The sequence below is a fragment of the Salvelinus alpinus genome, chromosome 1 (genome assembly GCF_045679555.1).
Source record: "Salvelinus alpinus chromosome 1, SLU_Salpinus.1, whole genome shotgun sequence".
In the NCBI taxonomy this organism is placed as follows: Eukaryota; Metazoa; Chordata; class Actinopteri; order Salmoniformes; family Salmonidae; genus Salvelinus; species Salvelinus alpinus.
In genome coordinates this window covers 118,175,471-118,194,978 of record NC_092086.1, presented here as the reverse complement: position 1 = coordinate 118,194,978, position 19,508 = coordinate 118,175,471, and the positions used below count along the sequence as shown (strand labels likewise).

At 37.6% G+C, this 19,508-nt stretch overlaps 1 protein-coding gene across 1 annotated transcript in view; it reads right to left on the bottom strand.

Annotated features, from left to right (window-relative positions):
• The window catches only part of LOC139539692 (ephrin type-A receptor 5), a 161,850-nt gene that overhangs the window by 72,860 nt on the left and 69,482 nt on the right, over positions 1-19,508 (bottom strand). Inside the window, exon 5 of the mRNA XM_071342873.1 lies at positions 16,128-16,463. Within this exon, the coding sequence (XP_071198974.1) occupies positions 16,128-16,463 (336 nt within the window). The remainder of the gene's footprint in view (positions 1-16,127; positions 16,464-19,508) is intronic.

Genomic DNA, 19,508 nt, shown 5'->3' with positions numbered 1-19,508 from the left:
AAAGTGGGGCATCGCACGTATGAAACTGAATGGGAAAAATACATATTTTCATTGGCTACATACAGCGCCTTTGGAAAGTATTCAGACCCCTTGATCTTTCTCCACATTTTGTTACGTTACAACCTTATTCTAAAATGGATTAAATAAAATCATCAGCAATCTACACACAATACCCCATAATGACATCACAATACCCCATAATGACATCACAATACCCCATAATGACATCACAATACCCCATAATGACATCACAATACCTCATAATGACAAAGAGAAAACAGCTTATTAGAAATGTTTGCATATTTATTAAATATAAAAAACAGAAATACTCTTTGCCATGAGACTAGAAATTGAGCTCAGGTGCATCCTGTTTCCATTGATCATCCTTGAGATGTTTCTACAACTTGATTGGAGTCTACCTGTGATAAATTCAATTGAATGGACATGATTTGGAAAGGCCCACACCTGTCTATATAAGGTCCCATAGTTGACAGTCCATAGTTGACAGTGCATGTCAGAGCAAAAACCAAGCCATGAGGTCAAAGGAAATTGTCCGTAGACCTCTGAGACAGGATTGTGTCGAGGCACAGATCTGGGGAAGAGTACCAAAACATTTCTGTAGTACTGAAGGTCCCCAACAACACAGCGCCCCCCATCATTCTAAAATGGAAGAAGTTTGGAACCACCAATACTCTTCCTTGAGAAGGGCTTTGGTCAGGGAGTGACTAAGAACCTGATGGTCATGCTGACAGAGCTCTAGAGTTCCTCTGTGGAGATGGGAGAACCTTCCAGAAGGACAACCATTTCTGCAGCACTCCACCAATCAGGCCTTTATGGTAGAGTGACCAGACGGAAGCCACTCCTCAGTTAAAGGTACATGGCAGCCTGCTTGGAGTTTGTCAAAACGCACCTAAAGACTCTCAGACCATGAGAAACAAGATTCTCTGGTCTGATGAAACCAAGATTCAACTATTTGACCTCAATGCCAAGCGGCACGTCTGGAGGAAACCGGTCACCATCCCTACGGTGAAGCATGGTGGTGGCAGCATCATGCTGTGGGGATGTTTTTCAGCGGCAGGGACTGGGAGACTAGTCAGGATCGAGGCAAAGATAAACGGAGCAAATTACAGAGAAAAATCTCCTCAAGAACGCTCAGGACCTCCGACTGGGGCGAAGGTTCACCTTCCAACAGGACAATGACGTTAAGGACAAAGCCAAGACAACGTAGGAGTGGCTCCGGGGCAAGTCTCTGAATTTCCTTGAGTAGCCCAGCCAGAGCCCGGACTTGAACCCGATCTAACATCTCTGGAGACCTGAAAATAGCTGTGCAGCGACGCTTCCCATCCAACCTGACAGAGCTTGAGGGGATCTCCAGAGAACAATGGGAGAAACTCCCCAAATACAGGTGTGCCAAGCTTGTAGCGTCATACCCAAGAAGACTCAAGGCTGTAATCGCTGCCAAAGGTGCTTCAACAAAGTACTGAGTAAAGGGTCTGAATACTAATATTAATGTGATGTTTTTTATTTTTAACAAATTAGCAAAATTTTCTAGAAACCTATTTTCGCTTTGTCATTATGGGGTATTGTGCGTAGATTGATGATAAAAAACGATTTAATACATTTTAGAATTATGCTGTAACCTGAATACTTTCCAAATGCACTGTATACATAAAATGAGTATGTTATATTTATACCTTCGCCTATTTGATCCGGTTTCTAACATATATTTATACCTTCGCCTATTTGATCCGGTTTCTAACATCGGCCTACGGTACTGCACCAAATTATTGTCAAAAAAATAAAACGAATCTAAAACTAAGCAGTCTTGACTGCTGACCACTGACCAGTCATCAGCATCAGTGTGCAAAGGATATGTTTCATTTTCTCCGGTTACATTTATATTAGTATCCATATAAAAATATATTTTTTTACAATGGGGGCTTTGACACAGCACCCCCTGTTAGTCATCTAGTGCATATACAAATCATTGACAGCTATAGGATCGGGTGCAAATGTCAAAACGTAGGGAAAGAGGATGGCCATAATAAGTATGAAGCTCCAAAAAAATGTGGTGATCAAGAAATGTAACTGTTTACATTGATAACCAGCAATGGGACATCAAGCAACAATTTGATATAAAATTGCTTGAAAAAGGATAATTTATTTATGAAGCTTGCATTTGGAATTTGTTGTAAAAATGATTTATTACATAATCAAAATAATGAAAAGGGTTGTCTGCTAGCCTCAATAAATAGACAGTCATTGCATGTATACATACTTTGTTTTACTAGGCTTGACACAACTCGATTTGACTTGCTCTTAGAATGCATGATTTGGACTTGGCTCAAGACTCGACCCGTTTTACTTGGGACTCGACTTGCGACTTGGACCTTGTGACTTGAGACTTGCTTTCGACTTAAATAATAGTAACTTGGTCCCACCTCTCCTCAGCATTACTTTAATATTGTGTTGAAAACCTTTGGGATACATCCCAATTGGCATATTATTCCCTATGTAGTGCACACTAGTTCCATAGGGCTCTGGTCTAAAGTAGTACACTATATAGGGTTCCATAGGGCTCTGGTCTAAAGTAGTGCACTATATAGGGAATAGGGTGCCATTTAGGAAGCATTCTTAATCGGTGTGAGGAGAACATCAAAGTTAATTTAATACGTCAAAAACTCTTTTGATTAAACAAATGAAACAAAAGGCATTTTAAAGTCAATTCAAAATGATGAAACAAACATTCTCCTCTTGTTTGTTCTACTCCTGATGTAAATGACTTGAGATTATAGTATTTTAACTTCACGTTCTAACTAGGGGTAACATTACCACGTTCTAACTAGGGGTAACATTACCACGTTCTAACTAGGGGTAACATCACCATGTTCTAACTAGGGGTAACATCACCACGTTCTAACTAGGGGTAACATCACCACGTTCTAACTAGGGGTAACATCACCACGTTCTAACTAGGGGTAACATCACCATGTTCTAACTAGGGGTAACATCACCACGTTCTAACTAGAAATAACATCATCACATCATTACTAGAGATAATATCATCACATCATTACTAGAGATAATATCATCACATCATTACTAGAGATAACATCATCACATCATTACTAGAGATAATATCATCACATCACTACTAGAGATAATATCATCACATCATTACTAGAGATAATATCATCACATCATTACTAGAGATAATATCATCACATCATTACTAGAGATAATATCATCACATCATTACTAGAGATAATATCATCACATCATTACTAGAGATAACATCATCACATCATTACTAGAGATAATATCATCACATCATTACTAGAGATAATATCATCACATCATTACTAGAGATAACATCATCACATCATTACTAGAGATAATATCATCACATCATTACTAGATATAATATCATCACATCATTACTAGAGATAATATCATCACATCATTACTAGAGATAACATCATCACATCATTACTAGAGATAATATCATCACATCATTACTAGAGATAACATCATCACATCATTACTAGAGATAACATCATCACATCATTACTAGAGATAATATCATCACATCATTACTAGAGATAATATCATCACATCATTACTAGAGATAATATCATCACATCACTACTAGAGATAATATCATCACATCATTACTAGAGATAATATCATCACATCATTACTAGAGATAATATCATCACATCATTACTAGAGATAATATCATCACATCATTACTAGATATAATATCATCACATCATTACTAGAGATAATATCATCACATCATTACTAGAGATAATATCATCACATCATTACTAGAGATAATATCATCACATCATTACTAGAGATAATATCATCACATCATTACTAGAGATAATATCATCACATCACTACTAGAGATAATATCATCACATCAGTACTAGAGATAATATCATCACATCATTACTAGAGATAATATCATCACATCACTACTAGAGATAATATCATCACATCACTACTAGAGATAATTTCATCACATCATTACTAGAGATAATATCATCACATCATTACTAGAGATAATATCATCACATCATTACTAGAGATAATATCATCACATCATTACTAGAGATAATATCATCACATCATTACTAGAGATAATATCATCACATCATTACTAGAAATATCATCACATCACTACTAGAGATAATATCATCACATCATTACTAGAGATACTATCATCACATCATTACTAGAGATAATATCATTACTAGAGATAATATCATCACTAGAGATAATATCATTACTAGAGATAATATCATCACATCATTACTAGAGATAATATCATTACTAGAGATAATATCATCACATCAGTACTAGAGATAATATCATCACATCATTACTAGAGATAATATCATCACATCATTACTAGAGATAATATCATCACATCATTACTAGAGATAATATCATCACATCATTACTAGAGATAATATCATCACATCATTACTAGAGATAATATCATCACATCATTACTAGAGATAATATCATCACATCACTACTAGAGATAATATCATCACATCACTACTAGAGATACTATCATCACATCATTACTAGAGATAATATCATTACTAGAGATAATATCATCACATCATTACTAGAGATAATATCATCACATCATTACTAGAGATAATATCATCACATCATTACTAGAGATAATATCATCACATCATTACTAGAGATAATATCATCACATCACTACTAGAGATAATATCATCACATCACTACTAGAGATAATATCATCACATCATTACTAGAGATACTATCATCACATCATTACTAGAGATAATATCATTACTAGAGATAATATCATCACATCATTACTAGAGATAATATCATTACTAGAGATACTATCATCACATCATTACTAGAGATAATATCATCACATCACTACTAGAGATAATATCATCACATCATTACTAGAGATACTATCATCACATCATTACTAGAGATAATATCATTACTAGAGATAATATCATCACATCATTACTAGAGATAATATCATTACTAGAGATACTATCATCACATCATTACTAGAGATAATATCATCACATCAGTACTAGGATAATAAAATAGTGATTATAATTTATATTTATATGTTCACACACAATTTATCAGTAAATAACATCTGAAATAGTAGCCTATTCGCTATAGAGGGCCTATATACTGCAGTGCCCTGTCCCCATCTGAAATAGTAGCCTATTCGCTATAGAGTGCCTATATACTGCAGTGCCCTGTCCCCATCTGAAATAGCACCCTATTCGCTATAGAGTGCCTATATACTGCAGTGCCCTGTCCTCTATGGGCCCTGGTTAAAAGTTTGTTTTAGTAAGGACATCCTTAAATTACTTAGTGACAGGCTAGTTCAGAACAATTTCTGCATTGCAAATTTCTAATTTTCATATATTTAAAAAAATATATATTTTCTTGACGACAATCTACAATTCAAAATATTTTTACTCTAGGTTTTATATACTATTTTCGACACTGCAAAAGCTTTTCACACAAGCAAAAGACAGAGACAGTATCTTCTCGATCCATTACACATTTCAGAGCAGAGATCCATCTCGAGGAAATGAGAGCTCTGTGCCCCTCAGTGGACGTGTCCAAGTGGAACGGTGAGATAAAGAGCTTTTAAGTAATACTGAAACGATCCCTGAGGTACCAACTTGATAGCTTTGCTGCAACTATACAGCGTTTACATTTCAATAGGTTCACCTAAAACAAAAGGAGAAAATAAATCTGTTTCTTTTTTTTCTTCTTCTTCCATCCAGAGAAACTGTATCCCCTCTTTCTGTCCAGACTAAACTATAATCAGTCCTATCTTAAAAGCCTGAAACCGTATCCTCAGCTCTCCAGTCTCGAGGCTTGAGGGGGAAATAGGAGGGAGGGCATGAGAAATAGAGAGGGAGAGAGAGAGAGAGAGAGACACACACAGAGAGAGCGAAAGAGAGACAGAGAGAGATAGAGAGAGAGAGAGAGAGAGAGACAGAGACAGACCGACAGACAGACATACAGCGTGAGAGGTAACGTCTGTCATCATGAAGTGCTTTGAAAGTCCAGGCCTATATCACCTCCACCCCACCCTTGACCCACTACAAATAATATACAGATCCATGGACGACACAATTGCCGTTGCAATACACACCGCCCTATCCCACCTGGACAAGAGGAATACCTATGTAAGAATGCAGTTCATTGACTACAGCTCAGCATTTAACAACAAGACCAAGACCGTCACTAACCTCGGGGCCCTGGGTCTGAACCCCTCCTTGTGCAACTGGGTCCTGTACTTCCTGACGGGTCGACCCCAGGTGGTGAAGGTAGGAAACAACATAATCTTGGAAGATTAGTCCAAATGGGGACTAAAAGAGATCCAAATAAAATCAAAATCTCCACAGAGGAACTCTGGAGCTCTGTGACCATCTGGTTCTTGGTCACCTCCTTGACAAAGGCCCTTCTCCCCCGATTGCTCAGTTTGGCAGGGCGGCCAGCTTTAGGAAGAGTATTGGTGGTTCCAAACTTCTTCCATTTAATAATGATGGAAGCCACCGTGTTCTTGGGAACCTTCAATACTGCAAACATGTTTTGGTACCCTTCCCCAGATCTGTGCTTCGACACAATCCTGTCTCGGAGCTATGCAGACAATTCCTTCGACATCATGGCTTGGTTTTAGCGCTGACATGCATTGTCAACTGTTGTGTGCCTTTCCAAATCATGTCCAATCAACTGAATGTACCAATCAAGTTGTAGAAACATTTCAATGTTGATCAATGGAAACAGGATGCACCTGAGCACAATTTTGACTCTTATAGCAAAGGGTCTGAAAACTTATGTAAAAAAGGTATTTATGGGGTACTGTGTGTAGATTGATGAGAAAAACATTTATTTAATACATTTTAGAATAAGGCTGTAACGTCACAAAATGTGGAACAAGTGAATAGGTTCTGAATAGTTTCCGAATGCACTGTAAATAAAATTCAGGTGATGAAAATCTTTGACATCTTCAGTTCCTGGCTCACTTTATTCTATGTTCATTAGCAGATGGAACACCTTGGTGCCATGGCGACCGTGGCAACAGGAAGGAACTATGTCAGAGAGAGTGTGATCACACACTGGTTCATTACACCTTGCCTCTGATAGGGATGTGTTGTGAGTTGGCAAGTCAAATCCTCTGAAAGGGTACAGGGATGTGTTGGCATGGCACCCGTGTTCTTCAGATTAGGATGTGTTGACATGGTGTAAGGGGAAAGGGTTCTGAACTGTGCATTGGTAGCACAAGCAGAGAGCGAGAGAGAGAGAGAGAGATGCCAAGCAGTGTAAGGACCATCCTCATCAGTGAGTTTCATAAAAATTAAAATAGCGTAACATTAAAAAAGTTATAATTTTTTAGATACAACTACAGTTAAAGTCGGAAGTTTACATACACTTAGTTTGGAGTCATTAAAACTCGTTATCAACCACTCCACAAATGTCTTGTTAAAAAACTATAGTTTTGGCAAGTCGGTTAAGACAACTACTTTGTGAATGACACAAGTAATTTTTCCAACAATTGTTTACAGACAGATTATTTCACAGATTATTTCACTGTATCACAAATCCAGTGGGTCAGTGGGTCAGATGTTTACATACACTAAGTTGACTGTGCCTTTAAACAGCTTGTAAAATTACAGAAATTGATGTCATGGCTTTAGAAGCTTCTGATAGGCTAACTGACATAATTTGTGTCAATTGGAGGTGTACCTGTGGATATATTTCAAGGCCTACCTTCAAACTCAGTGCCTCTTTGCTTGACATCATGGGGAAATCAAAAGATATCCACCAAGTACTCAGAAAGAAAATTGTATACCTCCACAACTCTGGTTCATCCTTGGGAGCAATTTCCAAAAGCCTGAAGGTACCATGTTCATCTGTACAAACAATAATACGCAAGTATAAACACCATGGGACCACGCAGATGTCATATCGCTCAGGAAGGAGACGCATTCTGTCTCCTAGAGATGAACGTACTTTGGTGCAAAAAGTGCAAATCAATCCCAGAACAAAAGCAAAGGACCTTGTGAAGATGCTGGAGGAAACAGGTACTAAAGTATCTATATCCACAGTAAAATGAGTCCTACATCGACATAACCTGAAAGGCCGCTCTGCAAGGAAGAAGCCACTGCTCCAAAACCGCCATAAAAAAGCCAGACTACGGTTTGCAACTGCACAGGGGGACAAATGTCATACTTTTTGGAGAAATGTCCTCTGGTCTGATGAAACAAAAATAGAACTGTTTGGCCATAATGACCATCGTTATGTTTGGAGGAAAAAGGGGGAGGCGGCAAGCCGAAGAATACCATCCCAACCATGAAGCACGGGGGTGGCAGCATCATGTTGTGGGGGTGCTTTGCTGCAGGAGGGACAGGTGCACTTTACAAAATAGATGGCATCATGAGATAGGAAAATTATGTGGATATATTGAAGCAACATCTCAAGACATTAGTCAGGAAGTTAAAGCTTGGTTGCAAATGGGTCTTCCAAATGGACAATGACCCCAAGCATACTTCCAAAGTTGTGGCAAAATGGCTTAAGGACAACATAGTCAAGGTATTGGAGTGGCCATCACAAAACCCTGACCTCAAACCTATACAAAATGTGTGGGCAGAACTGAAAAAGCATGTGCGAGCAAGGAGGTCTACAAACCTAACTTAGTTACACTAGCTCTGTCAGGAGGAATGGGCCAAAATTCACCCAGCTTATTGTGGAAAGCTAGTGGAAGGCTACCCAAAACATTTGACCCAAGTCAAGCAATTTAAAGGCAACGCTACCAAATACTAATTGAGTGGATGTGAACTTCTGACCCACTGGGAATGTGATGAAAGAAATAAAAGCTGAAATAAATAATTATCTCTGCTATTATTCTGACATTTCAAATGCTTAAAATAAAGTGGTGATCGTAACTGACCTAAGAAAGGGACTTTTTACTCTGATTAAATGTCAGGAATTGTAAAAAAAAAAAAAAAAAAAAAAAATGAGTTTAAATGTATTTGGCTAAGGTGTATGTAAACTTCCGACTTCAACTATATACCAAACATATTCACGTCACCAAATAATTCATTAAAACACTTCTTTAGCCTCAACAGTAGCCTCAACAGTAGCCTCAACAGTAGCCTCAACAGTAGCCTCAACAGTAGCCTCAACAGTAGCCTCAACAGTAGCCTCAACAGTAGCCTCAACAGTAGCCTCAACAGAACTCTGTAGGGTAGCACCACGGTGTAGCCGAAGGACAGCTAGCTTCTGTCCTCCTCTGGGTACATTGACTTCAATACAAAACCTAGGAGGCTCATGGATCTCAACATATTCCATAGACTTACACAGTAATTATGACAACTTCCGGAGGACGTCCTCCAACATATCTGAGCTCTTGCAGCATGAACTGACATGTTGTCCACCCAATTAAAGGACCAGAAAATAAGTCTAGTACTGAAAGCATAAGCTACAGCTAGCACTGCAGGGCATAAAATGTGGTGAGTAGTTGACTCAATGAGAGAGAAAGACAATAGTTGAACAATTTTGAACAAATGCATTTCTTAAAAAATGAAGGAGAAGCAAAAAAGAGAGAGAGATACATTTTGTTGTATTTCTTCCCCACTTAGCTGAGCAAGAGGCCAAGTACATTAGAGTGTCTAGTTTGAGAAACAGATGCCTCACAAGTCCTCAACTGGCAGCTCCATTAAATAGTACCTGCAAAACACCAGTGTCAACGTCAACAGTGAAGAGGCGACTCCGGGATGCTGGCCTTCTAGGCATCAGACAGGTCAAGGCTTCTTGCATGCATGGCTTTGTTTTTTTGTTACACAAAAAAAGATGCTACGTTGTTTGGATGACCCAATTGCTGGGTGTAGGTATTGGGTAAATATTTGGTTTGTTTTCTGTAAAAACAGCAAGGTTGGGTTGTTGGTGTTGGTTATTAAGGTTTGGTTATGGATATTTGACCCAGCCAGTGGGTTAATTCTCCCGCCACCAGCGTGTGAAGTTCACCAGAACGTGAGCAAGTGTCGAGACGTGGCAACTGGCAAGTCTTCTAGTGCGACTTGCCTGAGTGGAAAACAGCTAACGTTATTTCGACAGACTAAGGGTGTTTTGGCTGACTGAACCGTGAGAACGGTAGGTAGCAAACGTTACGAATAGTCCTATCATAACTAGGTAGCCAGCTAAAGTTAGCTTGAGCATTAGCTAACGACTGTTAGCTAGCTAGCCATTTTCTTTGCTAATATCTTGGCTGCGGTCACTCGTTAGCTAACGTTAGCTAAGTTCTGGCTAGCTAAGTTAGCATAGCTAGATTTGACTTATTCTCCATCTGGGTTAATTTAACCAAGCTATTGGCCAGAATTATCTCATGCATGCATGGTGATTGATTGAGTTAACTAGCGTTACTGTACTGGTTTGCAATGGTTTCTGACAGTGGAAGCTTTAGTTCGACTTGTGAATTAAGGAAGGGTGCAAATTCTGTTAGCTAGCTAACAGATCATCCCTAAATTCAAAACCTCATTTGGACGCCTTTCCTTCCAGTTCTCTGCTGCCTGCGACTGGAACGAATTGCAAAAATCTCTGAAGTTGGAGACTTTTATCTCCCTCAACAACTTTAAAAATCTGCTATCCGAGCAGCTAACCGATCGCTGCAGCTGTACATAGTCCATCTGTAAACTACCCACCCAATTTACCTACCTCACCCCCCATACTGCTTTTATTTATTTACTTTTCTGCTCTTTTGCACACCAGTATCTCTTCTTGCACATGATCATCTGATGATTTATCACTCCAGTGTTAATCTGCTAAATTGTAATTATTCGATTTATTGCCTACCTCATGCCTTTTGCACACATTGTATATAGATTCTCTTTTTTTTCTACCATGTTATTGACTTGTTTATTGTTTACTCCATGTGTAACTCTGTGTTGTTGTCTGTTCACACTGCTATGCTTTATCTTGGCCAGGTCGCAGTTGCAAATGAGAACTTGTTCTCAACTAGCCTACCTGGTTAAATAAAGGTGAAATAAAAAATAAATAAAAATAAAAAAACGTTAGAGTTTACTTTAAATTTGATTTAGCCAAGTTAGCTATCTAGCTATGTTTCTAACATTTCTTTATTTCTGTACTTAATGGACAACTTCGTAAAGGATTCACTGAATGAGTGGAACCTGGCCTCTTTGATTCCAAAGTGAGAGGGTAAATAAAACAGACACATTATTTTTTGAGAGACAGATTTTCATTGACCCTGTGTAAAACAGCATCTCACCTCTCTAGGTTTCTTTCTAGGTTTTGGCCTTTGTAAGGAGTTTTTCCTAGCCACCGTGCTTCTACACCTGCATTGCTTGCTGTTTGGGGTTTTAGGCTGGGTTTCTGTACAGCACTTTGATATATCAGCTGATGTAAGAAGGGCTATATAAATACATTCTTCCAATAGATGTCTTCCACATCGATAACCAATAGTACAACCTTAATGAAAACTTGACAGACTTCACTTCACCAGAGCCTCTTAGAACCCTGCAGCCACTTTGGGACTAGATACATAGATAGTTTGGCCTTCATTTGACCATACTTGCTTTATTAGTCATTTGCAGAGATATTCTGTTAGTGACCAACCTGACACACACATCACAGGCTTGGCACGTACGGGTAAAGCGCCTTGCTCAAGGGCACAACAGCAGTAGGTAGCATATAGAGATATTGTAGCTGATAACCCTCTAGCAGATGGATCACTCCCTTTTATGGGCCGCATTTTTAACCTCGAAGCTACTATTAATTTGGCTCTTTCCTTACTCCTTTGCCTTTGTTCAACCGTTTGACCTGTCTTACCAACCTTCCCCTCCTCAACGTCATTTAGAGCATTGGACCAGTAACCGAAGGGTCGCTGGTTCGAATTGCAAAGCCAGTGAGGTGGAAAAATCTGTCTCCTCAGGCACACAAAGATGTGGATGTCGATTTAAGGCAGCCCTCCTGCACCTCTGATTCAGAGGAGTTGGCTTAAATGAAGAAGACCCATTTCGGTTGAACGCATTCAGTTGTGTAACTGACTAGGTATCCCTCTTTCTCTTTTTGCAGCGGAGGAGATAGACCAGGAAACGCTCTTGCTTTTAGACGACTCGACTATAGCCTGAAGTTGAAGAAGAACATAAAAGACTTAACTCAGTGAGTATTCTATAAACATCACCTTTTTCTACATGAAACACACGCATGAATACATCTGCGGACAAACCAAGTGACACACCAAGCTGGTGCAGTAGCTGGGTCCTGCCTGGTAAAGTATATGTTGAAAGATTTGTGCGTTTTGAAAACGGACAACGTCTGGCCGGCAAACCAAGTTACATGAAGGAGACCGTGATCCAGAGGGCTCAGTGGACCAGACAGAATGGGGCCAAAACAGTCGAGTAGTCAAGAAAGTATACGCGTCTGCTGGATACTCCAGGAGTGGTGGGCTAATTATTCTGAACAAAAAACATTAGACTTGAATTTGATTCTGTTTCCTGTGATTAAGTAGCCTGGCTGACGCGATCCACGTGACTCCCAGCGTAGGTAGAGATGTGGCCAGACCGATCTAGAAAGGACGCTGTTAATGCCATATTTGCTCATAAATTGTGCAACAGGGTTTTGATTCATTCTCTTAAATGTTTTTCCTCTGGTGTTGAGACCTCTTATTGGATTTTAAAATTCAACCATTGTAATAGAAGGGGGCGGGGCTGTGTGTGGCTGTGGACAGCCAACCAGTAAAAGCACAGCCCTCTTCGTTATCAAAGCATTGTGCCGACACCATCAAAAGAGCCAATCCAGAGTTAGGTGTTAGCCAGACTACTGACCCATATGACTTCAAATTGTTTTATGTTGTAGCCAGACAAACTATTTTTTTATTATTTTTTTTTACTGCATTTAGAGTCCCACAAGCATTAGATACAGCCTTGGGTGTGGATACAATGGGAACTTATAGGTCTGAGCAAGTGTGATGTCATTATTGTTTGTGGAAATTATATGTATGCAAATGGTAAGTTGTCTACTGTTTACGTCAATGTATTTTTTTGTAAATTGTTAAATAGACAATAAAAAGTTTAATAAAATATTACAACAAAGTAATTGTCTGCTTTACTTCAGTGCTTTACTATAGTGGTGTTTTTCAGTAAGGGATAGTGGGGTATAGTGTTATATAGATATATACTATAATAGTGGGGTATAGTGGTATGTAGATATATACTATAATAGTGGGGTATAGTGGTATGTAGATATATACTATAATAGTGGGGTATAGTGTTATGTAGATATATACTATAATAGTGGGGTATAGTGGTGTGTGTGTGTACATATAAAGTACTAGTCAAAAATGTGGACGCACCTACTCATTCAAGGGTTTTTATTTATTTATTACGTTGTAGAATAATAGTGAAGACATCAAAACTATGAAATAACACATAAGGAATCATGTAGTAACCAAAAAGGTGTTAATATATTTTATATTTGAGATTCTTCAAAGTAGCCACCCTTAGCCTTGATGACAGCTCACTGTTGACATTCTCTCAACCAGGTTCATGAGGTAGTCACCTGGAATGCGTTTCAATTAACAGGTGTGCTTTGTTAAAAGTTAATTTGTGGAATTTCTTTCCTTATTAATATGTTTGAGCCAATCAGTTGTGTTGTGACAAGGTAGGGGTGGTATACAGAAGACAGCCCTATTTGGTAAAAGATCAAGTCCATATTATGGCAAGAACAGCTCAAATAAGCAGAGAGAAAACACAGTCCATCATTACTTTAAGACATGACGGTCAGTCAATCCTGAAAATTCCAATAACTTCTAAAGTTTCTTCAAGTGCAGTCTCAAAAACCATCAAGCGCTATGATGAAACTGGCTCTCATGAGGACCGCCACAGGAAAGGAAAACCCAGAGTTACCTCTGCTGCAGAGGATACGTTCATTAGAGTTACCAGCATCAGAAATTTCAGCCCAAATAAATGCTTCACATAGTTCAAGTAAGAAACAATCTCAACATCAACTGTTCAGAAGAGACTGCGTGAATCAGGCCTTGAAGGCCGAATTGCTGGAAAGAAACCACTACTAAAGGACACCAATAATAAGAAGAGACTTGCTTGGGCCACGAAACACAATCAATGGACATTAGACCGGTGGAAATCTGTCCTTTAGTCTGAAGAGTCCAAATTTGAGATTTTTGGTTCCGACTTGTGTCTGTGAGAGGCAGAGAAGGTGAACGGATAATATCCGCATGTGTGGTTCCCACCGTGAAGCATGGAGGAGGAGGTATGATGGTGTGGGGGTGCTTTGCTGGTGACACGGTCTGTGATTTATTTAGAATTTATTTAGAATTCAAGGCACACTTAACTAGCATGGCTACCACAGCATTCTGTAGGGATACACCATTCCATCTGGTTTGCGCTTAGTGGGGCTATTATTTGTTTTTGAACAAGACAATGACCCAACACACCTCCAGGCTGTGTAAGGGATATTTGACCAAGAAGGAGAGTGATGAAGTGCTACATCAGATGACCTGGCCTCCACAATCACCCGACCTCAATCCAATTGAGATGGTTTTGAATGAGTCGGACCGCAAAGTGAAGGAAAAGCAGCCAACAAGTGCTCATCATATATGGGAAGTCCTTCAAGAATGTTGGGAAAGCATTCCAGGTGAAGCTGGTTGAGAGAAAGTGGTACCGTAGAGCCAAGTCTAGGTCTAAAAGGCTCCTTAACAGCTTCTACCCCTAAGCCATAAGACTGCTGAACAACTAAACTAATCATACGGCCACCCGGACTCTTTACATTGAACCCCCCCCTCTTTGTTTCTACACTCGTTGTTTATTATCTATGCATATTCACTTATTTTTTTGTATATTACCTCGTTATTGTTATGTACATTTATTGATTTGATTTGATTCGAATTGAATGCCAAGAGTGTGCAAAGCTCTCAAGGCAAAGGGTGGATACTTTGAAGAATATAAAATATATGTGTTTAACACTTTTTTTGGTTACTACATGATTCCATATGTGTTATTTCATAGTTTTGATGTCTTCACAATTATTCTACAACGTAGAAAATAGTAAAAATAAAGAAAAACCTTTTTAATGTATAGGTGTGACCAAACTGTTGACTGGTTCTGTATACATATATGGCATGGAATGGCTTCAGTAAAATGCTCTTGTGTTTTATTTGATAATGAAATCTTCAGACACTAAACTGGCATTCCAATGCGATTGGACAATCCCCTGAAAGCAGCTCATTAAATTAGAAATCTAATTCACAGTAGGAAATCCAGTCCACAGGAAGAGTTGTACAACCTTGTCAGAGGACTCAGAACACTCTGCTTGTTGCTTTGCTCTACATGGATAGTTGGATAGTTGAATAGTTGAATAGTGTCACAGGTAATAGAAATGTTACACAATGTGTGAGATAAGCTAAGCTCTCGACTCCTCCCCCTCTATCCCTCAATCAATCAATCCATCAAATGTATTTATAAAGCCCTTTTTACATCAGCCGATGTCACAAAGTGCTATACAGAAACCCAGCCTAAAAACCCCAAACAGCAAGCAATGCAGATGCATAAACACGGTGGTTAGGAAAAACTAGAAAGGCCGGAACCTAGGAAGAAAGGAACCAGGCTCTGAAGGGTGGCCAATCCTCTTCTGGCTGTGCCGGGTGGAGATTATAACAGAACATGGTCAAGACGTTCAAACGTTCATAGATGACCAGCAGGGTCAAATAATAATAATCAACAATCCAATGTCTATGGAGAAGGTCTCCAAATACAGGGCTTTTCCAAAGACATGAGTCAGAGAAGAGGAGTTCAGAGAGTGGAACTCTGCTTTATCATTAATTGGTTTGTGTCCGCAGGGCAAGGTGTGAGACTCCAATGGGTGTGTTTCACTGACGGAGTAATGGGTTAGAGTTTCTTCAAGTGTCTCTCATTGTCTCTGTCTGTGGAGCCTCGATATGTTGGGTGTGGTATATAAAGTATATAGACAATTCCACTAACCTGCCTGGTGGGTCTATGGTAAAGGTAATGTATATAATATATATATATAGATCATGTGAAGACACTAACCTGCCTGGTTGGTGGTGACGTTGAGAGAGACAAACTGTCGTCCGGGGTTGGTGAGCTCAGACACTCCGTTGACGGCCTCCACCTCGAACGTGTAGTTAGTGTGAGCCAGAAGGTCTGCCACCATCACAGAGTTGTTCCTGAGACCGTTGCGTTGGGGCAGGAACCGCACCGTGCTGTCACACTCCTCATAGTGTCTGCTGTCAACGCTGATCTTACGACACAGGATGTTATAGCTGACATCCTTCCTGCCGCCAGTCTCCTCGGGAACTGCCCATTCCAGGAAGACCGACGTCCCGTTTACGTTGGAAATGGCGTTACGAGGAGCAGAAGGCGGTCCTGTAGGAACAATAACATATTGTGTTATTCCTCTGAAACTATAACATAATGTGTTATTCCTCTGAAACTATAACATATTGTGTTATTCCTCTGAAACTATAACATAATGTGTTATTCCTCTGAAACTATAACATAATGTGTTATTCCTCTGAAACTATAACATAATGTGTTATTCCTCTGAAACTATAACATAATGTGTTATTCCTCTGAAACTATAACATAATGTGTTATTCCTCTGAAACTATAACATAATGTGTTATTCCTCTGAAACTATAACATAATGTGTTATTCCTCTGAAACTATAACATAATGTGTTATTCCTCTGAAACTATAACATATTGTGTTATTCCTCTGAAACTATAACATATTGTGTTATTCCTCTGAAACTATAACATATTGTGTTATTCCTCTGAAACTATAACATATTGTGTTATTCCTCTGAAACTATAACATATTGTGTTATTCCTCTGAAACTATAACATATTGTGTTATTCCTCTGAAACTATAACATAATGTGTTATTCCTCTGAAACTATAACATAATGTGTTATTCCTCTGAAACTATAACATAATGTGTTATTCCTCTGAAACTATAACATAATGTGTTATTCCTCTGAAACTATAACATAATGTGTTATTCCTCTGAAACTATAACATAATGTGTTATTCCTCTGAAACTATAACATATTGTGTTATTCCTCTGAAACTATAACATAATGTGTTATTCCTCTGAAACTATAACATATTGTGTTATTCCTCTGAAACTATAACATAATGTGTTATTCCTCTGAAACTATAACATATTGTGTTATTCCTCTGAAACTATAACATAATGTGTTATTCCTCTGAAACTATAACATAATGTGTTATTCCTCTGAAACTATAACATATTGTGTTATTCCTCTGAAACTATAACATAATGTGTTATTCCTCTGAAACTATAACATATTGTGTTATTCCTCTGAAACTATAACATATTGTGTTATTCCTCTGAAACTATAACATATTGTGTTATTCCTCTGAAACTATAACATAATGTGTTATTCCTCTGAAACTATAACATAATGTGTTATTCCTCTGAAACTATAACATAATGTGTTATTCCTCTGAAACTATAACATATTGTGTTATTCCTCTGAAACTATAACATAATGTGTTATTCCTCTGAAACTATAACATATTGTGTTATTCCTCTGAAACTATAACATATTGTGTTATTCCTCTGAAACTATAACATATTGTGTTATTCCTCTGAAACTATAACATAATGTGTTATTCCTCTGAAACTATAACATAATGTGTTATTCCTCTGAAACTATAACATAATGTGTTATTCCTCTGAAACTATAACATATTGTGTTATTCCTCTGAAACTATAACATATTGTGTTATTCCTCTGAAACTATAACATAATGTGTTATTCCTCTGAAACTATAACATAATGTGTTATTCCTCTGAAACTATAACATAATGTGTTATTCCTCTGAAACTATAACATATTGTGTTATTCCTCTGAAACTATAACATATTGTGTTATTCCTCTGAAACTATAACATAATGTGTTATTCCTCTGAAACTATAACATATTGTGTTATTCCTCTGAAACTATAACATAATGTGTTATTCCTCTGAAACTATAACATATTGTGTTATTCCTCTGAAACTATAACATAATGTGTTATTCCTCTGAAACTATAACATAATGTGTTATTCCTCTGAAACTATAACATAATGTGTTATTCCTCTGAAACTATAACATAATGTGTTATTCCTCTGAAACTATAACATATTGTGTTATTCCTCTGAAACTATAACATATTGTGTTATTCCTCTGAAACTATAACATATTGTGTTATTCCTCTGAAACTATAACATATTGTGTTATTCCTCTGAAACTATAACATATTGTGTTATTCCTCTGAAACTATAACATGTGTTATTCCTCTGAAACTATAACATATTGTGTTATTCCTCTGAAACTATAACATATTGTGTTATTCCTCTGAAACTATAACATATTGTGTTATTCCTCTGAAACTATAACATAATGTGTTATTCCTCTGAAACTATAACATATTGTGTTATTCCTCTGAAACTATAACATATTGTGTTATTCCTCTGAAACTATAACATAATGTGTTATTCCTCTGAAACTATAACATAATGTGTTATTCCTCTGAAACTATAACATAATGTGTTATTCCTCTGAAACTATAACATATTGTGTTATTCCTCTGAAACTATAACATAATGTGTTATTCCTCTGAAACTATAACATATTGTGTTATTCCTCTGAAACTATAACATATTGTGTTATTCCTCTGAAACTATAACATATTGTGTTATTCCTCTGAAACTATAACATAATGTGTTATTCCTCTGAAACTATAACATAATGTGTTATTCCTCTGAAACTATAACATAATGTGTTATTCCTCTGAAACTATAACATATTGTGTTATTCCTCTGAAACTATAACATATTGTGTTATTCCTCTGAAACTATAACATATTGTGTTATTCCTCTGAAACTATAACATATTGTGTTATTCCTCTGAAACTATAACATAATGTGTTATTCCTCTGAAACTATAACATAATGTGTTATTCCTCTGAAACTATAACATATTGTGTTATTCCTCTGAAACTATAACATAGTGTGTTATTCCTCTGAAACTATAACATAGTGTGTTATTCCTCTGAAACTATAACATATTGTGTTATTCCTCTGAAACTATAACATATTGCTAGAAGATTAGAGTTCCTGTAGGAACAATAACATAATGTGTTATTCCTCTGAAACTATAACATATTGCTAGAAGATTAGAGTTCCTGTAGGAACAATAACATAATGTGTTATTCCTCTGAAACTATAACATATTGCTAGAAGATTAGATGTCCTGTAGGAACAATAACATATTGTGTTATTCCTCTGAAACTATAACATAATGTGTTATTCCTCTGAAACTATAACATAATGTGTTATTCCTCTGAAACTATAACATAATGTGTTATTCCTCTGAAACTATAACATATTGTGTTATTCC